The following is a 19,303-nucleotide window of genomic DNA, read 5'->3' as shown; positions in this document are numbered from 1 at the left end:
AATTTCCGGCCTATTTCTCTTTTTCCCTATCTTTGTAAGTTACTTGTTCTAAGTTACTCAAACATCTCGTCTATTCTCTGGTTTCTTGCTTTGTAGCTGACAATTCTATTCTTCCTTGTTTTCAGTTTGGGTTTCATCCTCTTCATTCCACTGCAATGGCTCTTCTTTCTGTCTGTGATTGTCTGCTTTCTGCTCACTATTCTAAACATTCTACACTTCTTATCGTATTGGATTTATCTGCTCCCTTTGACACAGTGGATCATACTTTACTGTTAACTTCCCTTTCCTCTTTTGGCTTTTCTGGTTCTGTTTTTATCTTGGTTTCACTCTTACCTCTCGAATCGTACATACTCAGTTTCTTGGCCTGGGACTGTTTCTGATACTTTATCTCTTTTTCACAGTGTGCCTCAAGGCTCTCCTTTAGGTCCTTTCCTTTCCCCTTTCTATATGTCTCCTCTCGCTGATATAATTTTGTCTTTTGGTATATCTCATCAATTTGTGCTGATGATACCCAACTCTTTTAGTCTTTCTCTTCTTTTACACCTTCCATTCATGATCATCTTTCTTCTTGTCTTCTTGCTATTACATCTTTGATGTCGGATCATTTTCTTGTCCTGAAATCCTATAATTTCGGAAGTTCTATTTTTCCCTAGCTAACACTATTTCACCCCTCATTCTTCCCACTTCTCTTCTTCCGATTTCTTCTACTGCTCGTAATCCTGGTCTCTCTCTTGACACCGACTTATCTCTCTCTCATATTTCTACCATTTCTCATTCCTGTCCATACCATCTTTTTCACATTCGTAAAGCTCTGCCCTTTCTTACCTTTCCTGCTACCAAACGTTTGGTTTCTTCACTTATTTTCTCACGTCTATTTTATTGCTCTGTCTTACTTTGTCTTACTCTTTGGTCTTCCTGTTTCTTGCTTAGCTACTTTAAAGTCTGTTTTTAATGCCTCTATCCATCTGTTATTCTTACCATCTGTTATTCTTACTTTTACCTTGTGATTCTATCTCTCGGTCTTTACACTCTCTTGGCTGGCTATTGTGCCACTCTCAATTTTTAAATTTTAATTTTGTTTGTATTGTTTTTAAATCTCTTTATGATCTTTCTCCTTCTAATCTTTCACCTCTTGTTTCTTTTCATGTACCTTCTCGTTCTCTCCATTCTCAATCTCAATTTCTATCAGTTCCTTGTTCCCCGTGTGCCCAATCACAATTTTGTTCCTTTTTATTGGTTGCACACCTCCACTGGAATGCTCTAACCATTTCTCTTCGTTCGATTAACACTTATTCTTTATTTGATTCTACACTTAATAATCATGTTCTCCAGTCTTGATGTAAAACCTTTGTAAACTTTGTACACCCCTTTATCCTGATTTTATTTTTCTGTAAAGTTTGATCTGTGCAGCGCTTTAGAGTAAAGTGGTATATAAATTACAAATAGATACAAAAAATACAAATGTAGCGTAGCATAGCATAGCATGAGGTTGAACTTTCCAATAAGCACCCACTTTGTTATTCCGGGTAAGCTTGCCATTCCCTGAAGGCCATACATTTGGCATTCCCAGTGAGCAGCATGCTTGCACAACTCAAATCGGTAAGAGACAACAGTCATATCGACGTCTCATAGAACAAAATGGCCGAGGGTTTGATGACGCTCAGAACTCCTCAAGCCAAGCTAAGGCTTTCCAAATCCTCAAAATATAATTGCAAGCTTCATAAAAATCAAAGAACAGGAGAAAAACAGAGGGAGAAAAGAGGGCCCATAACAGAGGAAACTGGGCAGTGCAGACAGCAAGCAGAAGGTTATTGTTAGCTCAAGAATGGGGGTGTTAAGAAGATAAAATGCATGTACAAGAAGTGAGTTTTTGGGGTTCTTCAAAATCACATCAGGGAGGGAAGAGGAAGCTGGAGGCATGTTTTTCAGCCATTTTGAAATGTGGAATTTAAGGATCTCAGTAAGTCTTTGATAAGTGCCACAAGACCCACCAGAGGTGCTGTGCTTTAGAGCCAAGATAAAAAGCATTGCCTGCCAAACCTCGTAAGACATCATTTCTTGTGTAAAGAGAAATGGTTCCCAGATTGCAGTCACGGGGCGGAAATTTAGGATGGTTCCCCAGGTTTCTAGTGGAAACTTTTTTGCTAATCTATATTCCAGGGTAGATTGATAGCATTACTCATATTTCTGTTCCCTTACTCATATTTCATTATGTTTGACATTTTCTGTCCTGTCTGGCGATATTAACACACATGATCCCATGCTGCTTCTGACACTGAATTGCCAGCCACTGCTTCTCCCTTCTTGTCGTGTGGGCCGCGCGGCTGCATTGCAGTGTTATCTTAGATCGAGCCGTGAATGAAGGCTGTCTATTTCCCCATGAGGTGGCCTTCAGGCGAGTCAAGTGTTTTTCTGATTAGGTCAGGCAGGTGCTTGCACAATGGCTCACTGGTGATCGGTTAGGACGTTGCCATTTCAGGTATAGCTGGTTAGTCGCAACTAGACCTTCTGCTAGCACCTCCAGCGCTCCATCCCTTGGTGAAAACGCCCCCCACCATACATTAACTTCCCAGTCCCAAGCAGCGTTATGGGGTGGAACCGAAGCAGCATTACGGAGTGTAGCCCACACAGCGTTACGGAGTGTAGCCCACGCAGCGTTACGGAGTGTAGCCCACGCAGCGTTACGGAGTGTAGCCCACGCAGCGTTACGGAGTGGAGCCCATTTAGCGTTATGGAGTGGAGCCCACCAGCATTTTGGAGTGGAGCCCACCAGCATTTTGGAGTGAAGCTCACGCAGCATTATGGAGTGACGCCAATTGACGGCATGACTTTCATTGGGTGATATGCAATGGATAGGTGATACGATCTAGTTTGCTAGACTCACCTGAGGCAAGCTTAACCTCTGAATGGTACTGAGTCTGTTCATGTACCTTCTGTGATCTAACACGGCAATTGAACTCCTGCTGTCTCGGTGCACTCCTTGCTATGGATCGACCGGCTCTCTTTGACATTGTTCATCTCCCAACCCTTCTCTCTAGACTGGCCCGGCAGTCATTTCTGGTCAGCCATTGAACTGGCTTTATCCATTTTTCTCTGATCCAACTCAGGAAGCTTAATTCTTACCTTCCACTTCTCTTGAAACTCCAATTGGTTGTGGAATTCCACAGCATCCTTCCCTATTGCCAATTCTTCCCTGCGCCCAGTGACCTTGTTTGGCCTGACTGTTCATTTCATGCATTTGCTGACGATGACTTGTTATGACTGATTGAACCCAGCGCACCACACCTTCCTTGTTCTAAGATCCTCTCTTGCCTGCATGCCAATGGATGAACACTAGCTCAATGCATCTAGAACAGAGATCGTAGTAGTGGTGAAGCAGTACAACCCTAGACCCCCAACTTCTAGGGTTTGTGGCCAAAATCAGTTCTCAAGTAAGAAATCTTCCATCTGTTTTTGAAGGGAATCCCTCTTTGTTCGCTCAAATCAATTACATTTCTAGATCCTACTCTTACTTACATTTCTACATACAGTTTTGACTTCAATCCCAATCTTCGAGCAAAATATGCTGGTTTGTGCCACAGCTAGAGGCGAAGCCAGGATTGTTACAAGTGGGGCCCGAAGCTAATGTAGTTGGGCCCACCACAGTGGCATTAACATCTGTAAATTTGCACACCATACAGCAGATTTTAGGTGGGCCTTGCCTGCTCAGACCCTGCCCGGTCTACGTCTCTGGCCACAGCGATATCAAGAGGGACTTATGACACTAGTCCCTATGTTATTTGTTTATTAGCATTTATAGAGCGCACAGCAGCCCTTGGGCATCGTGGCGCTGTTCCAAAGGCGAGACCTTCTAAAACATCTTGCAGGAGGTTGCAACAGGCTCCGAATGCTGCGCACCGGATGTCGGGGTCGCTTATCGTGCTCATATTAGCCCTGCGCCCAGAGACCTCTTTCAAGGTTTTTCTCTGTAGCGAAAGGATCCTACTTTTCCTGGTTCAAGGTGTAACTTCTATTGCACTTGTTTGCCACCTGCGCTCTTGCACTCTCTGCCGGCTTAACAGTGCCCGACTGGGAGCGTGCAATTTTTCTATAGCTGCGGCACTGTTCTATAATAGTGGCTCACGCTTCCCTGTAATAGCCGCTAAACTGCGGAACACCCTCCCCATACAACTGAGAAATTGCACCTCCCTGTGGCCATTCCCAAAAAGCCTAAAACCCCACCTGTTCAGCCTAGACTCCCAACAATAGGCATTTAAGTCTACAAGCAACTTAGACCGACTGCCCCCCAGGGCTCAAGTTGAGGGTACATGCGGGGGGACGGAGTCCCCCCACCTAATTCAGAGGGTGGACTCAGTCCCCACCAGCTAAAAGAGAAACATTGGATGCCTTTGTTCGGGGTTCAAACCTGCAGTCGTCAGGTTTGTAGGTCAGACACTTCACCACTGCACAGGTTTGTAGGTCAGACACTTCACCACTGCACAGGTTTGTAGGTCAGACACTTCACCACTGCACAGGTTTGTAGGTCAGACACTTCACCACTGCACAGGTTTGTAGGTCAGACACTTCACCACTGCACTATTGAATGATGAAAAATAAAGGTGAAATGTCCCATTTCGATATTGCAAGTCCAAGGGAAAAAAAATGTTTTGGTTCTTGGCGTTTAAAACACGCACACCTTTTAACGTTTTCAAAACACTGTTAGAAGAACATATCTTGTTTTGGTTTTGGGTGTGTGTTGATTTTATGAAAGGCAAATGCCATTGCTCCTGTTCAACTTGGGTGGTTATGCAAAGCCAATTTAATGAAATATGCACATTTCACCTTGATATGCTAATTTCTGTTGACGTCACATCCCATTGCGTTTGTTGATGAGTCCCCCCACTTAAATTTTTAGGACTTGACCCCTGCTGCCCCCACACGCCCACCCTTGGCTAGCCTCTTCACTCTGCATTGTCTGTTTGCCGTAAGTCAATTTCATGTGCATGTCTGCTTCTGAGTAAATAACAAACATATGTTAATAATAAACTGTGACTAATTGTATTTGTACCAATGAAGCACACAATTGTTACTGTGCTAACTGTAACCGACTAACTGTAGTTGTATTAACGAAGCACAAATCTGTAAGCATGTTTTTAAGCACCAGCGCCTAGACGCCTATGGGTTATGAGCGCTTTATAAATGCACAAATAATAAATAAATAATACAGATCCTTTTCCAATTCAAACTATGCAAAGATCACTTTTGCTTTAGTAAACTGGTTTAACTGGATTTAGTTTAATTACCTACACCATAGTTTCATATAGCGCCAGGAGGCCTTTGGGTTTACATGCTATCAATGTACCTTTAACCTAACATCTCATAATGGAGAATATTTGGCTAATTTTAGAACCGCCCATGGTGCTAGTCGAGAAAAGTACAGGGATGGAATTCAGTTTGGCTAGTTGGATAACATGTCTACTAGCACAGGGAGAGGCATACCAGCCACGCCAGAAGGGAGACTGTAGAACGTGTCCTACGACCCACTGATGAGTGTGGAATGTAGAAATCCTTGCCCGGCTGCGAATTCAGTAGGAAATGTTTCAGTGGGTGGCAATCTGCATATTTTTACTCCCAAATCTGACTGCTGGTGTCCTTGTCCCGTGAGTTTTCTTTCCGCTGGTGCCCCAAGAGACCCTCAAAATGGCGCAGGCTGTCCCCTTTATGTTTATGTTTGTTAATTTGTACCGGCTCTGGTACCCGAAGGCTTAAGGGGGCAAACAAAAAATAGAACAAGACAAGACATAGAATAGCTTTCTTTACATTACACGGGCCCTGTGGGGGTGCAGGTTGAGTACAGTGGCTTGAACTGAAGTTTCTTCACTAAACAGGTTGATCTTCAGCTCTAAGCGAGTGTCTTTGCCGTGCTCTTTCTCTGTTGCTGTGGTCTTCTTGTTTCCAGAGTTGGAATCTGGTTAGGGGATTGTCATTGCTAGTCTCTTCGCAGACCTGATCTACTGGTAGCGAGTTGACCTGTTGTAGTTTAACTTAGGAAGCCGCGCAGTTCTTAAAAAGCAAGAACTCACGAGCGGAAATAGTCTGAAAGAAGCAAGGGGGTGCCCGAGGGCTCGCAGCACTCCGCACCACGACCTAAAATACAGGGTGATGTCACATCGTTCCCACGCCAGCGCATCATCTGGCAGTGGACACGCATCCCTGGAGTCCCTCTTACATCCTGCTGTCTCCGTTTCTGGAGAGGATCCCGTGGGAATACTGCTGCCCGCAGTGCTTTAAGTGGGGTGAGAAATCGAGGGGGGGCAGTGGGGTTCTTTAAAGAGGGAGTGTGGCCTAAATGATGGGCATGGCCTGAAGTGTCCTTAACACGGACAATAAAAACGAAAGTGACTTTCCTCGCTGTTGGGCTGCTGCCCTGCCAGTGACACAAGCCAGTGTCGCATCACACTGTGCTATTTCATTAGTGCCTGTTTCTTTAGTTTCTTTCAATAGACTGTTTGGCACATAAAGCCCGTAACAGGGTGTAAGTGTCCAGCAGTCTATTGACTGAAACAAAATAACTCCAGCATCTCGAAATAACACAGTGTGAGGTGACACTGGCATGTCAGCAGCAGGGCTCTGGTTTGAATCCCTATCACAGGACAATATTTCCTCGCTGTCGGGATGTTGGTGAGGTTGTGGGAGCCGAGGGAGACTGCCGGGGCTCAGTCCTGGCCCACTTAAAGCTCTGGGTGCCTGGCAGGGACTGTTCGAAGGAGTTGATGTGTCTGGATTCTATAACCACAAGGAACCCAGGTTTCTGTGGCTAATGGATGCACACAGCACACACGACAATCAATCCCTTATGCTCACCCTATCATTCTGTCAAATGCATTCCTGTTCACTGAGGCAGAAGTTGCCATCGCCATTAGCATGTCTCGTCTTTGCTGCTGAGTTGCTGTGCGGATAATCAAGAGGGTGACAAGATTTTTTTTTTTAAACACGGGACAAGCCGTAGACATAGAAGTAGACTACGATAGAAATGTAGTCCTACTTCTATGTCGCTGGCCTGTTGCGGGGGGGGATGGGGTGTTCTCACAAGCGCACTCATCTCATTGGAGGAGAGCGCTGGGAAGGGGAGGAAATGGGGGCATGAAACGTATTCACGCCCCCATTTTTGTATGGCAAGAGTCACGGCAGGACCTGATTTCAGGATTTTGAAATCGGTTCCCAGTAAAAACCGGGACCGTAGCCAGCCAGCCTTCCAATCCTTGGACGGGGTTTAGAAAATGAAAAAACTCCCAGGACCTTGGGACGGAGGGCGATTTCCCCAGACTGTCCCGTGAAAAACCTCTGGTCACCCTAAAATGTACCCGTCCAAAGATGGCACGTTGGTCTAGCTGCACACAATCTTTACCAACTTGCACACTGCAACAAGCATTAGAATGCAGCTATCCTCCACGATAAATTCAGCCTAGCTGCAAACATAATCCCACTTTCCCTAATGACCGCACAGCACCACACTGCCTAGCCGTACACATACTACCCGCCTCACAAGGGGGAGCCTGTGAACCTGCTATTGTGGTGTGCAGTCCACCTACCTGTGAAACTAAGGACGCTCCAACCAACCAGTCAACATCAGGGCAAGGCCTTGGTTCCCTGCTGTATCGAGACTGGGGGACTCCTATCCGCGTTCTGATTGTGCAGCCCCTCCAATGCTTCTAGAATGGTTCAAGGTGTGGCTCATCAAATCTCTCGAAGTTGCTGGGCAGATGTGTGCCCGCTACAAGATTCAATCGGGGACAGTCCGGGTTGGCACCAGGGCCTTGAAACATTTTCATTTGAAATGATATGGTAGGTTATTTATAACGTGCTTAATACCCAGAGGTTTCTAAGCGCGGACCCGAGTATCGAACCTGTATTGCTCTGTGTCGGTTTGCTTCCAAGGTGAGCACGTTGCCCCTGAGCTATCTCCCCCGAGACGATGGGCCTCTGGCAATAGCGGGGCCTTTGGCAGATGCCTCCATGTTGGCAGTGTATCACAAAGGAAAATATGTATGTTATTTGTACATGAAGTATGCATGTTTCAGTGTGTCTTTGATACAGGCTGCCTTTGGGGGCGCCCTCAGGCCGTCACCTCCCTCAGGCCTTGAAAGTATTCCGCAGCTTTTCTTTCACCTCATTGCCTTTTTACTTTGGTTTCGACTAAATTAGCACCATGAGTACAAAGCTAGCTTTTCAATGGACGTTTAGTCTTTCAGCTCCCATGTTGCTGCCAGTCCCATGACAATATGCAACCATTAACTCCCTTCCTGCATTCTTTTATCCTTCAATTACAATCTATGCGCCCCACCACTGACTCAAATTAGTTTTCCCAGCTGTAGGTAAGGGAGTCCCCACACTTCCATTTGAAATGGGCCCCCACAAGCCCCGGCACATATTCAGCCAGGCCGGGGGTCGGCGTCGGCAACTTTGAACACATGCATCTCAGCTCGCATAGGCAAAGCACTTGGGCCTGTGCACACACACGCCGCGCATTATATTGCCTCGTGCCCCCAGATTTCCAGGGGTCTGTGACTGCGCACTTCATTTTAACCCAACCGCTTTTCTGAGTTGCGCTCGAAATGGCCCCGCTGTTGCTCAGACTCTGATCCAGCGTAGCTTTTTAGGAAGCTGGAGGAAGTTAGGCCTTCCAACCGGCCCGAATGATTTCCCCTCCCCAAAGAGCACGCTCGTCAGTCTGTTGTTTCTGGAGGGCTGCGCGCCTGTGGAAAATGCCGAAAGGGGGCACAGTGCGCCAATGCTTTTCCCGCCATGTGGTTCTTAGGGGTGGGCTGCGCGCGCAGGTCGGTCTGCCACCCAAACGCACATTGTTTGGATAATCCACTGCACCTGAGGGGGGCAGGAGCAGGTTGCATTTCATGCAGCAATAAGCAGGGGCTTCCACGAGCTGGGCGTGGTGCCCGCAGGGGTCCCTGGTGGCTGGCACCTGGTACCCGGCAGCACCTAAGCAGCCTTTTATGAGGAGCTTTTTAGTAGCCTTGTGCATTCTACTTATCGCATGCACTTCCTACAACGGGCGTGGAGTTTGGTCAGTAATTTTGGGGGGTGATAGTCTGGGATTTCCCAATAAGCAACGCACTGAACCCAACTAAATATTGGACCTCTGGGGGCCTTTTAGCAATATCGGGTCAAGTGAGCACAGGCATCCTTCGCACCACCAGGGCACGCTAAGCTGATTTTCAAGTGAATGGGTGGGAGGGTTCAGAGGAAATGCAGTTACGCTGCATGACTGACAGCAGAGGCCATCCTATTCTGATAAACGCGCGATGGCTCACCTTCTGTCATGTGGCATGTCGCATGGAAAGACAGTTATCTGCTGCATGACTGAGAGTAGAGGCCATCCTATTCTGATCAACGCGCGATGGCTCACCTTCTGTCATGTGGCATGTCGCATGGAAAGACAGTTATCTGCTGCATGACTGACAGCAGAGGGCATCCTATTCTGATCAACGCGCGATGGCTCACCTTCTGTCATGTGGCATGTCGCATGGAAAGACAGTTATCTGCTGCATGACTGACAGCAGAGGCCATCCTATTCTGATCAACGCGCGATGGCTCACCTTCTGTCATGTGGCATGTCGCATGGAAAGACAGTTATCTGCTGCATGACTGAGAGTAGAGGCCATCCTATTCTGATCAACGCGCGATGGCTCACCTTCTGTCATGTGGCATGTCGCATGGAAAGACCGTTATCTGCTGCATGACTGACAGCAGAGGCCATCCTATTCTGATCAACGCGCGATGGCTCACCTTCTGTCATGTGGCATGTCGCATGGAAAGACAGTTATCTGCTGCATGACTGACAGCAGAGGCCATCCTATTCTGATCAACGCGCAATGGCTCACCTTCTGTCATGTGGCATGTCGCATGGAAAGACAGTTATCTGCTGCATGACTAGAGGCCATCCTATTCTGATCAACGCGCGATGGCTCTCCTTCTGTCATGTGGCATGTCGCATGGAAAGACCGTTATCTGCTGCATGACTGACAGCAGAGGCCATCCTATTCTGATCAACGTGCGATGGCTCACCTTCTGTCATGTGGCATGTCGCATGGAAAGACAGTTATCTGCTGCATGACTGACAGCAGAGGCCATCCTATTCTGATCAATTCGCGATGGCTCACCTTCTGTCATGTGGCATGTCGCATGGAAAGACAGTTATCTGCTGCATGACTGACAGCAGAGGCCATCCTATTCTGATCAACGCGCGATGGCTCACCTTCTGTCATGTGGCATGTCGCATGGAAAGACAGTTATCTGCTGCATGACTGACAGCAGAGGCCATCCTATTCTGATCAACGCGCGATGGCTCACCTTCTGTCATGTGGCATGTCGCATGGAAAGACAGTTATCTGCTGCATGACTGACAGCAGAGGCCATCCTATTCTGATCAATTCGCGATGGCTCACCTTCTGTCATGTGGCATGTCGCATGGAAAGACAGTTATCTGCTGCATGACTGACAGCAGAGGCCATCCTATTCTGATCAACGCGCGATGGCTCACCTTCTGTCATGTGGCATGTCGCATGGAAAGACAGTTATCTGCTGCATGACTGACAGCAGAGGCCATCCTATTCTGATCAATGCGCGATGGCTCACCTTCATTCATGTGGCATGTCGCATGGAAAGACAGTTATCTGCTGCATGACTGACAGCAGAGGCCATCCTATTCTGATCAATGCGCGATGGCTCACCTTCATTCATGTGGCATGTCGCATGAAAATGCACTTAGCCACTGCATAACTGACAGCAGAGGCCATCCTATTCTGATCAACGCACAATGGCTCACCCGCTGCATGACTGACAGCAGAGGCGATCCTATTCTGATCAACACACAATGGCTCACCGCTGCATGACTGATAGCAGAGGCCTTCCAATTCTGATCAATGCGTGATGGCTCACCTTCATTCTTGCGGGTTGTTGCATTTAAATGCAGTTACATGCTGCAGGACTGATAGCAGAGGTCATCCAAACTCGAATACCCTACTGATCAACGAAAAACGGACTGGAGAGCAATCATGGGAGGGGGGCCAATCCCTGCCCCCTCCCACTCTGGTGGTCCCCCCTCCAACAGGGTCAAACTACCCCCGTGCCTTAAAATCCTTTTTCAAAATTACTTTTACTTTTTTGGTTTAGTTGGAACTCTTCATCAATTTAGCAAGAGCAAAAGGCTAGAACCCTTTTCTGCAGACATCTCACGCTGTGTTTTTAACAAATAATGGCACATCTCAAATCTGGCGCCCCCACCAGGTCCAATACCAAAAGAGCTGTAGGCCATGAGCTGGGAAGCCTTTCTTTCAGTCCAACAAGGTAGCTCTGCAGATTGAGCACCGCCAGCTGCAGAGATCGGTGTGTACCCTGTGGGCCACAGGTTTGAATAAGACCGGCTCAACCTTTCATCCTCCTGAGGTAGATAAAATATTACCCATTTTGTTGGCCACTCCAAACGTCTATTATAGAAGCACAGATGGCCGGGGCAAGCTCATACTGCATGTAAGTGGTGGCGCTTCTTTTCCTACCCTGTGTGATCTTAGTCCTCAGTTTCACTTTCTCTGAGCCTCACCCGTACCCTTATATTCAGCACCGTGTACTGGTAGCACATAGCACTTAAAGAGCACTGATAGGCCCTTCGCACCTGCCCAATATATTTGCTTTATCGTAAGGCCCAAAAATTCCAGTAGGGTTAAAACTGCCTTTACTTATTTAGAGTGTGTAAAAGTGAGTCCCCAAAATGCTATGGTGCTTTCGACATTTATCACCCGAGCGTACAATTTTTTGGGGGCTCGGGGTTGCAGCATTGAGACTGATACGTTGTTGCCTCACCTCCCCACAATGATAGTCTTTCACGTGCAGAGAAATGAGTTCACTGATAGGGAATCGTTGGGAAGTGAATGGGAGCAGTTGGCAGGCGGACTGCGGTGGTGTTTCCTTCCTATGTGTATTGCCCTTATAAGATGGGTCATGATGCAAGCTTATAAAGGGAGCTCCTACATGCACGTGCCTCAGAACGACTGCAGACTCCAACAATGGAACTGCTGTCTGTTTCTCATTTCGTGCCAGGCCCACACCGTGTGACCACGGTCCTGCGGCCCTGGTCTGCAGGCCCACACCCGTGTGACCATGGTCCTGCGGCCCTGGCCTGCAGGCCCACACTGTGTGACCACGGTCCTGCGGCCCTGGCCTGCAGGCCCACACCCGTGTGACCACGGTCCTGGGGCCCTGGCCTGCAGGCCCACACCGTGTGACCATGGTCCTGCGGCCATGGCCTGCAGGCCCACACCGTGTGACCATGGTTCTGGGGCCCTGGCCTGCAGGCCCACACCGTGTGACCATGGTCCTGGGGCCCTGGCCTGCAGGCCCACACCGTGTGACCATGGTCCTGCGGCCCTGGCCTGCAGGCCCACACCGTGTGACCATGGTCCTGGGGCCCTGGCCTGCAGGCCCACACCGTGTGACCATGGTCCTGGGGCCCTGGCCTGCAGGCCCACACCGTGTGACCGCCCACACCGTGTGACCATGGTTCTTCAGATCCCCAGATCACCATTGCGCCCTGGGTTTCTCCAGGCCACCCTACATCCCAGATGCTCCCGGCACCCCAGGCCCACGGGCCATCAGGGTCCGCCCTGCAACATCAGTAAGTCCCCGGGATGCCGGTAACCCACCAAGGGGCTGGGCCCCCCAGCACTGGTGAGGCCGGCCGTGTGACCACAGCCTGCCCCACAATAGTTGGCATGCTTGGTTAGGTCTGTCTAGAAGAAGCTAATGCTCTCTTTTGTCGATTACCTTTTGCTCATACATGCCTGCTGCTTTTTAGCATATCTATGTTGATCTTTTGTTTCGCTCCTTGGTGTGCAGTGTTGCCCTTCACCAGGAAGGGTGCAATGTTTTGCGTCTGCGCATTAAAAGGCACACTAAATAATAGCGCGTGCAGACCGCTGGTGACTGTGTGCGCGCCTGTTAGCGTTTCTTTATAGCTCCTGAAAATGTTTACCGTGTCGCATTTGTTAAAAAAGAAAAAAAAGCAGATAACTGTTTTGTGATACACAGCCAAATGTATATTGACTGCAATTGAGGATTCCCAGGTGCTGCTAGCGGGCTCGGACTGGCCTATAGTGCAATAGAAAAACGATGTGTTTGTTTGTTTATTGATTTATAGAGCGCACCTAACCCGATCTATCTGGGCGCATTTGTTTATCACGGCACCGTGTATCTAGTCTCCAGGACAGTCTTTGCATTTTTGCTATTAATAATTGGAGTATCTTTGACTTTTGTCCTTGTTGGAGGGAAGAAATATCTCTTGGCACAAGGTGCTCCTAGACCATTCGTGCAATCGTCTTTAAGGTTCTTTTCTTTGCAGAATAGAGCTGGGAGAGCCAGGGAACGGGTAGGACAGAGTCGGGGGCCAAGCATGCAGGGGGTGGAGGGGATTCGGGCCTGGCTCTAGGGGCCAAACATGAGCCAAGCCAAGAAAATGGCAATGCGGTGGTAGAACCGTGGGGGAGAGAAAAGGTATTGGTGGCACTGAGGGCGGGTAGAGGGTTGGAACAGCGCCAGTGTTACTGGATGGCTCCGACGAGTGGGGTGGGGGGAGTAGAGCAGAGAAAAGGGATTGTGGTGCTGGGGAAGGCGGAAGGACAGCGCCAGTGTTTTATTTTCATGGCATGTGGAGGGGTCTAGGGGAGATGGCGGCTCAAGGGGAGCGAGGACCGGAGGAGTAGAAGAAGGTGTCACTTACCTTTAAATCCCCTGCTCCCCCCACCGCCCAGTCTGCTCTGCCGTGCCATACCAGGAAGTGATCCTGCCTTGCACCAGCCAATCAATGAGTGGCCAGGTCTGGGACAGGAAGTTAGGCCGCTTCCCTGCTGTTCTCACATCAGAAGCGCCTTTCTTTTAAATTCTTCTTAGATAGGTGGTAAGAAGGTAGGGGCTCGTGGTCGGCCCCTGCTTCGGGGACCCGAAAGAAGGGCAGGCCAGAGCTGTACTTTTGACCCAGGCATGCCCGACCGCCTGCGAGGCTCGCCCAGCTTTACTAACCACCAGTGTAATAATCTTACACAGGATTCAGCGCTACCAAGTGTTGCATGTGGCCAAGTATCTCTTCTGGCCCCCGTGAGCACCACCTGTCATGGAGCACACACTGAGACGTGCTTACAGTCCGGGCTCCACAGTGGCTCCGACGCGGCCGTACCAGTGTAATAATCTTACACTGGATGCAGCGCTACCAAGTGTTGCATGTGGCAAGCATCTCTTCTGGGCCCCGTGAGCACCACCTGTCATGGAGCACACACTGAGACGTGCTTACAGTCCGGGCTCCACAGTGGCTCCGACGCGGCCGTACCAGTGTAATAATCTTACACTGGATGCAGCGCTACAGAGTGTTGTATTTGGCCAAGTATCTCTTCTGGCCCCCGTGAGCACCACCTGTCATGGAGCACACACTGAGACGTGCTTACAGTCTGGGCTCCACAGTGGCACTGACGCGGCCGTACCAGTGTAATAATCTTACACTGGATGCAGCGCTACCAAGTGTTGCATGTGGCAAGTATCTCTTCTGGCCCCCGTGAGCACCACCTGTCATGGAGCACACACTGAGACGTGCTTACAGTCCAGACTCCACGGTCGCTCTGACGCGGCTGTGTAACAATGGCCAAAACACCTTTCACAACCCAGCAAAGTACACACTTCGCACTCCACATCCCAAAGCGTTTCTCTGTAAACGGAAAGCAGTCCTGCTGGGTGGGACAGGCCGTGACTGCCTTTCGCTGCACTGCCCTGTGGCCAGCCCAGCTAGCCCACCCCGGCCTATGTTGCAGTGGACACAGAAGGCCTACTCACTGCCCTGGACACCCACGCAGCCTTAGCCAGGAGCTCGCCAAGATGCGTTTGGATATTTCGCTTTTAGAATGGGCCCTGCCCCGCGCTCCTCCTCCCCCAAACACATCTGTGCGAGCGGGCGTTGCGCGATCGCTGGGGAGGCCTCCTTTCCAGCGCTCATTTGTTTCCATTTTAATAGAAGTAACATCTGCTCTCCATAGAGGACTCGGTGAGCTGGGTGGTCTTTTGTAAAGGCAGGTGGGTGCTTCCCATTGCTCACCAAGGGCCAGGGGGTGTCCAGACTGAAGGTGGGGGTTGATGGGGGCCACATTAGCGGGCATCTTCTATGTTAGGGCTGCGGGACAGTCCACTGGGAAGTGAAATCGGGTTAGAAATCCCAAGAAACTAATTTCCACATAAAGATCGGACAGTATTTTTTTTAATTGAATTTTGAAATGAGAATCGATTTTTGCAACAAAACAATCCACCTTTCTTTACTTCAAATATCAACTTGCTCTCTCACAAAGTTTTTTTTTTAAATTCACTTGTTTTTCTGAGGAATCGATTTGTTGAAACTTTTTTTTTCTCATGCCAAACATTTTAGGCCAAATGAGGGTGATTGTGCCAGCTTGCTGGGAAAGCTCATTTTGGTGGGATTTAATTTGCCCCAGTCCTATTGCCTGTGGACAGGGACATGGCAAAGGCGACCAGATAAGAAGTTGTGCAGGTTGTATTGGCTTTTCGCCATGGAATGGGAGCAAGAGTGCAAAGAACCGGCTGTGTTCCCCTCGGTACAGTGAAGGCAGGAAACTGGCAGTTCCAGGGTATGTTTCATAAGGCCAGGCCAGCCTGTTTAGGTTTGTTACCCTTGGAAAAGAGTTGATACCGGTCAACACCAGTCGCTGGTCATGATGATTCTGTTCCCTCACAGAACTGCCTAGTTCTTCGGGTCCCACCCGGTGAACCTCCGGGTTACACTATGAGGATCTTGATTCCTGAAGACTGAAGTCCACTGCCCATCTTCAGTCCTTGGCCTCTTGGTCCTGTGATCTGGGCCCTCTTTGTCTTTTGCCCAGGGTTGGTCTGATTTAGCCGTCGTACCTGCTCTGTTCAGTCTTCCTCATCTGCCCTGGGTGCTTTCCAGACTCTCGTTATTATATACCCCCTCATCAAGAGTGACGTCCAAGTCCACCTTCCTCCTTTTTCTCCAACTCCTGCGAGCCCACCATAGGATTGGTTCTTCCTCTATTTCCCGGGCTCAACCCTGGGGGCACTGGCCTCAGGTGCCCAAGTAAGAACCTGGGCCAGTGGTTGGAGGCTCGGGACCACTGGGCAAGTTTTCTTTAGTGGCACCGCTGGAGTTTCCAATTGCACCCGAACCAGTTGAGGGCTAGTGGTTAGCCTCGCTCTAATCTGCTTGCTCCGGGGCATTTAGTTTTGGCCTTGTTTCTGCTTGACCCAAGATCAAAAAGGCCCTCAGCTGCTTGAGTCCTAGTCTCTTTCCCTTGATTCATCTCCTGCTCCATTGGCTCCCCATTGACCTCTGAAATACCCCCCCCCCCGGTTCCTGGACCTCTGGAATTGGCCTTGGGGGGTTTCCTGGACTTCATCTGATTATAGTATATTTCCTCCCTCCTCCAACTCCGCCCTGTCTCTGCTTGCCCCATTCTCCTTCCTTCTGATGCTTCCTCTCCTCTTTCATTGCTCCTCTTGAGTTCTGCTCCCCTCCTTACGTTTGTTGCCCCCTCATTCTTGTTCCTCTCTTTGCTTCTTGCTTCTCGGACTGCTCGGCCTCAATCTCTTCAGCTTTCTCCACACACCCACACTGACTCCAGCATGTTTCTCTCTTTTATACCTGAATCCATGGGCAATTGCTGCCACTAAAGAGATAACCATGTGCCTCCTGCTGGGACTGAGGGATGGGTTCTTGGGCTGGTCTCACTGGTGGTCATGCCCAGAGCCCTGGTGTACTCCAGTCCAGTAAATGGAGTTATTTGGCTCATGGCTGCGCGGGATGAGGACATAAGTAATTGGTCGGCCATTGTGGAATCAGGCAGCTGCCTGATTCCAAAATGGATCCCCCGCTAACCCATGTGTCGTTCTGAACATGGCTTTGCTGTTTGCTCATGGCTTCAGCCAGAAATCTGTCTCAGGTTTGGGGTGCGCTGTGATTAGTGGTCGTTTGTAGAGGTTTGGGGGGCCACTATTGTGGTTGGGGAGCATGCACAGCCAAGAAACTCCCTGTGAACTAAGATGTCTGTCAGACTTCTTTTGGGAGACACTTTCTCCACTGTTGGCTAGAGTCCTTGGTGGAATCCACTAACTACTACTTTGGATCAAGATCCCATGGCCCTCAAGAACTCTGACCCTCATGGATGTCTCTCTGTCACAACAGCTACCTTTTGAAGACCAGCATTTAGTGAGGTGTGTGAGATTGGATCCAAACTGGGATGCAAGAACGTAGATCCACCTACAGTAAAAATGTTGACGTTGTAGCTTGACATTCTAGCTTCCTGTAGCGCTAATCGTTTACCTGCCAGCCAGAGATCTGTGTACAAAGGAACATGTCTGCTACCAACGCAGCAACTGCCAAATGACTCTTTCTTTCTTGTGTTTAATAGATGCAAATGTTGGACCGGTTTCCGGTGGAAGGAGGCCAGAAGGATCCAAAGCAGCGGATTATCCCATTCCTGCCAGGTGAGCTTTGTGTTAACTCTCAGCCACTTACTTCCTTGCAATAAAGTGCTGTGCATGCACTATAGCTGGGCATGTACCCAAGCGGGTGTGTATTAAACTGGGCGTCCGCGCGTGCAATTTGACCTTGTTTGTCCTGTCACCTGGACACACCTGGATTAGTTGGGTCATGATGATCGCTTGCCTTCTGGTGGAGTTGGGCGCGCTTTCTTTCATTGATGGGACTTCCTGTTTTTGGTGCACAAAGAGAAAAGGCGGAACTTGCAGCACTACCCTGCCGTCAGTGCAACTGGTACAGCCCGCTCGGGTTCCGTGAGCAGTTTGGACGCTTGAATGAACGACCCGAGTAAAGCACTGCATTCACTTCATCTGCCTAGACTAACCATCGGGTCCTCATAATACCTGCAGTCAGATGTTAGAGATCCCACTGTGTGCACCATAGAAGCACTGCAGCTCGATTAATACACCCGTTGGGGTGCATTATAAGGTGTCCATGCAATACTATTGGCCAAGCAGTAAGAATAACAACCTGTACATGGACCAAGGCCAAGGAGGTTGAATTGCACCCAATATTGTGTCTGATGAGCAAAATGGCTTATTGATGAAACGTTTCTCTTCTAAAGTTGTGGCTTCATCGTGTGATTGAGTTTTTTATATGCTCTTCCTTGTTTTAGTGGCTTCGAGCATTAGGTAGCAGACGGAGGTGAGGGGATCTACATTTCAGTAAACCTAATTTAGTTTCAATAGTGTGAACTGGTCCCTCTCTTTCTCTGTCAATCTCGATTCCTTTTTCTGTGTCCCCCCCCCCCCCCCCCGATCTCATTTCCCTTCTCAATCCTCTTCCCTAGGAGGTCACCTCTTGAGTGCTGTTACGAAAATCTACCAGATACTTTGTGAACCCAAAGGCTAACCCCACAGATTCAATCACATAAACATATCCTGAAATCAAGTGAACAAGTAAACATTAATGAACCCAGGTGGTAACCTCACAGATTCAATCACATAAACATATCCTGAAATCAAGTGAACATGTAAACATTAATGAACCCAGTTAGTAACCCCACAGATTCAATCCCATAAACATATCCTGAAATCAAGTGCACACATGCCCAGGTGGTAACCCCACAGATTCAATCACATAAACATATCCTGAAATCAAGTGCACACATGCCCAGGTGGTAATCCCACAGATTCAATCACATAAACATATCCTGAAATCAAGTGCACACATGCCCAGGTGGTAACCCCACAGATTCAATCACATAAACATATCCTGAAATCAAGTGCACACATGCCCAGGTGGTAATCCCACAGATTCAATCACATAAACATATCCTGAAATCAAGTGCACACATGCCCAGGTGGTAATCCCACAGATTCAATCACATAAACATATCCTGAAATCAAGTGAACATGTAAACATTAATGAACCCAGGTGGTAACCTCACAGATTCAATCACATAAACATGCCCTGAAGTTAAGTGAACATGTAAACATTAATTAACCCAGGCGTTAATCCCACAGATACAATCACATAAACATACCCTGAAATCTAGTGAACACCTGAACATTGATGAAGAGTTACTTCATGCCATAATGGGTGAACTGGCTTTCTTGTGTGAAGTCCCCAGAATGTGGAGCATGTCTAAACGGTATCCAGTCATTGCATCAAATACAAAGCATTGAATGCCAAAAGCATTAAAAAAAGCATAGAAAAAAAGCATTGAATGCATTTTTTTCAAAGATAAAGGTTTTATTTTAA

The 19,303-nt window shown here is 48.5% G+C and overlaps 1 protein-coding gene across 6 annotated transcripts in view; it reads left to right on the top strand.

Moving 5' to 3' along the window:
* Window positions 1–19,303, top strand: part of SH3PXD2A (SH3 and PX domains 2A) — a 1,212,758-nt gene that overhangs the window by 287,260 nt on the left and 906,195 nt on the right. For all 6 annotated transcript variants that reach the window (XM_069611721.1, XM_069611718.1, XM_069611722.1 and 3 more), the window contains one exon: window positions 17,469–17,544. In XM_069611721.1, coding sequence (XP_069467822.1) covers window positions 17,469–17,544 — 76 coding nt within the window. The remainder of the gene's footprint in view (window positions 1–17,468; window positions 17,545–19,303) is intronic.

This window comes from Ambystoma mexicanum, chromosome 8 (genome assembly GCF_040938575.1).
Source record: "Ambystoma mexicanum isolate Mex_15411 chromosome 8, UKY_AmexF1_1, whole genome shotgun sequence".
Lineage (NCBI taxonomy): Eukaryota > Metazoa > Chordata > Amphibia > Caudata > Ambystomatidae > Ambystoma > Ambystoma mexicanum.
The sequence above is the reverse complement of the archived record's forward strand: the minus strand, read 5'-3'. Positions and strand labels throughout refer to the sequence as shown.